General features: G+C 36.3%; 1 protein-coding gene across 2 annotated transcripts in view; it reads left to right on the top strand.

Moving 5' to 3' along the window:
• rbck1 (RanBP-type and C3HC4-type zinc finger containing 1) overlaps positions 1 to 3,339 on the top strand; it is a 20,278-nt gene extending 16,939 nt beyond the window's left edge. Inside the window, exons 7-13 of one of the 2 annotated variants that reach the window (XR_001425078.1) lie at positions 310 to 470; positions 582 to 681; positions 951 to 1,130; positions 1,235 to 1,333; positions 1,844 to 1,987; positions 2,116 to 2,636; positions 2,678 to 3,339. Coding sequence is in view for 1 of the 2 variants with exons in the window: in XM_015033320.1 (XP_014888806.1) it covers positions 310 to 470; positions 582 to 681; positions 951 to 1,130; positions 1,235 to 1,333; positions 1,844 to 1,987; positions 2,116 to 2,196 (765 nt within the window). In the remaining variant the exon portion in view is untranslated. Of the gene's footprint in view, positions 1 to 309; positions 471 to 581; positions 682 to 950; positions 1,131 to 1,234; positions 1,334 to 1,843; positions 1,988 to 2,115 lie in introns of both variants that reach the window. The other variant, XM_015033320.1, reaches the window with a different exon arrangement.
• The last annotated feature ends 1,012 nt before the right edge of the window (positions 3,340 to 4,351 follow it).

Genomic DNA, 4,351 nt, shown 5'->3' with positions numbered 1-4,351 from the left:
CTTTGATAAGAATGATTATATATGTAATATAGGTGGCTACAGACTATCTTTGTTTACATTTTTGGTTGGTGGTGTGCCTCGTGATTTTTTCAATTAAAACAATGTACCTTGGTTCAAAAAAGGTTGAAAAACACTGGTCTAAGCAATACCCACTATATGATTTAAAGGGACTAACTGGTCTGAATGACAACCAGTTCACTTTTGTTAAATAAAGCAAATTGCGACAGTAATGGTTGATATAAACTATGTGTACTTGCTGATCTAAATCCATGTTTTGTTGACCTTCTCCTCTGTGATCTTGTAATGAAGGCTCAGCAGCTGGAACGTGAGCGGAACTACTTGCACCTGTTGGCCACAGATGACCAGAACCTGATCACTAACACCACAGAGACAGATTGCCCCATCTGTTTCTCTACTCTGGAGCCAGGAGATGGAGTTGTGCTCAGAGAATGTCTACACACCTTCTGCAGGTTAGAGAGGACTTTTTTTTTTTTTTTTTTGTAGCTTAAGAGGTAAAAACAGACTTCTAAAATCACATAAAATGTTTGAATTGAACAATTGAACATGTTGCCTTCCTTCAGGGAGTGTCTTAAAGGGACAGTCATAAACAGCCAGGATGCGGAGGTGTCTTGTGCGGATACGGATTGCGAGAGCAAGTTATTGGATCGAGAGATTAAAGAGGTGAGCTAAAACACAGTAAATGCAGAAAACCCAATGAGTCATGTAAACTATTTATAATAAATAAGGAGGGCTGTTTCAACTTTTTCAACAAATTATTGAATCTAAATTTAGTAACATTGCTGCTGCAGTCAGAACCCACAATTGGAGTAATCAGTGTTGCAAAGCACACGCAGCTTTAAACGTGTTACTGCACCGTGCAATTTCTAATTGATCTTCCCTTATCCTGGGGAAATATGCAACCTGTAATTCTGCTGCAATTCCTTGGTCAGCTGCTCACAGAGGAGGAGCACCAGCGGTTTTTGGAGCTGCGCTTGAGCATTGCAGAGAGTCGTTCCGAGCACAGCTTCCACTGCCAGACCCCCAACTGTCGAGGGTGGTGCATCTATGAGGATGATGTCAACGAGTTCCACTGCGACCTCTGCGATGAGACCAATTGCATTCTCTGCCGAGTAAGTTTGCAATTTTGACTCAAAGGAATTAAAAATCCCTTTTTTTTTGTACATTGTAATATTAAAAGTATAATAAATAATTGATTTTGCTAACTTTGTTTTAGGCCATCCACAAAGACATGAATTGCAAGGACTACCAGGATGACCTGCGCATCCGAGCAGAGAACGATGAGGCAGCTCAGAAAACAAAGCAGATGCTGGAGGTAAGCTAGCCTAGAGCTCAGTGTGGTAACTGTTATTTTTGCTGTTGTTTTTATGTAGCTATTTTTAATCGCTTTGGAAATCTTATTTCAATGTGAAGTGATTTGAAAAAGTACTTGCCAACAGAGAGAAATATGTTTCTGTCTGTTTTCAAAATTAAAAAAATTCTAATTATGACTGCACACACACAGACTAAAAACAACACATTCAATGCGCCAAGATAGTTTGCAATACTGCAATTTTTGAGGCAAGATGTTCAGTCTTTGGGGTGGAATATTCTACTATTATTTTTCACATTTTGAATTATTGATCTTTGTTAAGTTGGATGAATATTTGCTGATTGATTCAGTCCCCCACTTTGTGTGTAATTTCACTTAATCTGCACAATTTCGCAATTGTGTCAGAAACACAATTGTGACACAAAACTTTAGAAAGTGGCAGTTAGTACATGTCTTATGCTTTCTGTTTGGGCTTTATTGCAAACTGAGTGTTAAAAAATACTGTGACTGTAGAACGTGCTGCAGAATGGAGAAGCCATGAAATGCCCACGGTGTGACATCATCGTCCAGAAAAAGGATGGCTGCGATTGGATCTGTTGTCTGATGTGCAAGACGGAAATCTGCTGGGTCACCAAACAAGCCCGATGGGGACCAAAAGTAAATATCATTGCACAATACAAAAGAAAATGAAACTACAGAAACTTCTGTAGTTCAATATGAAAAGAAAGGATGTGTTGTTGTTGTTTGAGTTATGCACTAACTTTTTTTTTTTTTTTTTTTTTCAGGGAACTGGCGATATATCCGGTGGCTGTAGATGTCGGGTCAACAATCAACCTTGTCATCCCAATTGCCAAAACTGTCACTGAGGCAAACAAACTCATAAGCTCAACAATCCGCTCTGTCACTGTGAATTGTTTCGATTGTATTAAGAATCTGATGCATTAAACTCTTGAACGCATTATATTTTACACTCATGTGTAAATGTTGATAGCACGTTAACCAAAATAGGAGAAAATGTAATTTATACATCTATCTACAATTAAAGATGTCACACTGTCAACTCTAGGAAAAAACACGTCAGAGTTCTTCCTGTGATAAATCTGGTGATTAAGTCATATGTTACATCTAATCTCCAGGTTCTTTCAATGCAGTGCCTTTGATCAACCAGTGAGTTTGTGCTGTCTAACAAAAGTGAAAGAAAAAGCCTTAACACCTAAACAGCTTCAATACATGGACCTCCCTTCATGTTTCTCCAAGATAGTTTGTAACTATGTCTTAATAATTCAATAATTTCTCTCTGTAATTTGTCACTTTCCAACCCAGCACTCCTCAAAAAAGCACCAGAAGAAAGATTGCAATTACGGGAACCAATGTAATGCAATCAAAGTTTAACTGAGATTAAAGTATTTTGAAGTTGTAATTCATTAATGTTGTTCTGTTGTACCAACTATGCGATTTTTTTGGGAATTGTTAGGATTATTCAGTCTTCTGTTCAGACTGGGGTGAAAGATGCTGTGTGTACTGTTTACATTAATTGCATTTTTTTTATGTAGATCTCCTTATTTTGATGCTCTTGGGGAGAAGTAAGTAATGAAAATGTATGTCAATAATTTCTTCATCTTAAGTGTTCATTCCTGAATAAGTGCAGGATAAAATGTATTGCATTATGTGATCTGTATATTTAGGGGCTGGTCTTGATGTTTACTTTGAAGGTGTTTTAAATCTCTTTACTCAGACAGGAAGCACACATTTAATAACTGGAAATTTAAAGTCATTGTATCATTGTATTTTTACGAAGACTTAGGATTTTTAAGTAATTAGATTACCTTATAAAAATGTTATAATTATAAAAGTTTTGTGCTCTTCCAGCTGCACTGCAGAATTGCGCTGCCTTAGAACTTCCAACTACATTTAGCAACATCTAAATATGCCTTGCCAAGTTTATATTGGAAACAAATATTCTGCAGAATATGTACTCTAATTCTAATAAACTGGAATCACTTGAAAAACGTGTGATTATTGTAAACTGAACCTGAGCTTACAAACTCAGATTTACGCATAGGTCCACTTTACATTACACTATACCTGCTTAATGACATTGAAAACGAGAAATAAATGCAGAACGTGGATGAGCTCGCACAACTTTGGTTCAGTCAGAGAATTTGAACAAGGTTACAAATGCATCAAACTGCAAGCTCAAAGCAACCTGATATACTTAAAAGGTGAGACTAGGGAGCTCAAGAGAACGAGAAGCACACACACCTCCAAATTGTCCATGTTTAAGAGACTACGGAATATTTTAAGTTCAGCCAGCTGCAATTTAGGTTGGTCTCACTGTCAAAGAAAATAATATTTAGTAATATGGATAAACACACACAAGTAGCACTTCACAACATTGTGATGTATATGTACAATTTACAATAAAAACATGTGAATCATTTAAAAACGAGATTTGTTTAGTGTATAATTTCCATTACAAAGATATGTGCACAGCACTGTGCTATAAAATATTTCTGCATACAATGGCATGCTTAGAGAAGAAAAAGAAAACTTAGTCTTATTCAAACATTGGTGGAGTTTCCTTCTTCAGCAAGGCGCAGAAGCCTCTTTTATTTGGAGGTCAGATTCATATATTGTGAGACAAACCAGAGCAATGAAGGTGGATAACAATAGGATGACCAACTAGGTTTTTAATCTTGCTGGAATCTAGTATCGTTCAATTATTCTTAGGGTCCAGAAGAACATAGGGTGGTATTAATCTAATCAGAAAAGACCTCTATGCATACTTCACTATATATTTTGGAATTTCTAACCCTTTAACTCTTTTCATTAAACTTGTCCACTTTTAGCATAAGGGCCCTGAGATTAGTTTTGTTCTGAAATGATGCTGCACAACTATCTAAAATTAACAAAACTTTTAAAACGTTTCATGCTCTACAAGTTTTAAAATGGAAAAACTATTCCAGCATAAAAAAAAGCATAATATATTTTAACCGAATAAAGAATTCAAATACAGAAAAC

Source organism: Poecilia latipinna, unplaced genomic scaffold (assembly GCF_001443285.1).
Source record: "Poecilia latipinna isolate Pla-1442-1.1 unplaced genomic scaffold, P_latipinna-1.0 Scaffold264, whole genome shotgun sequence".
Lineage (NCBI taxonomy): Eukaryota > Metazoa > Chordata > Actinopteri > Cyprinodontiformes > Poeciliidae > Poecilia > Poecilia latipinna.
This window is presented reverse-complemented; position numbering and strand designations above follow the sequence as displayed.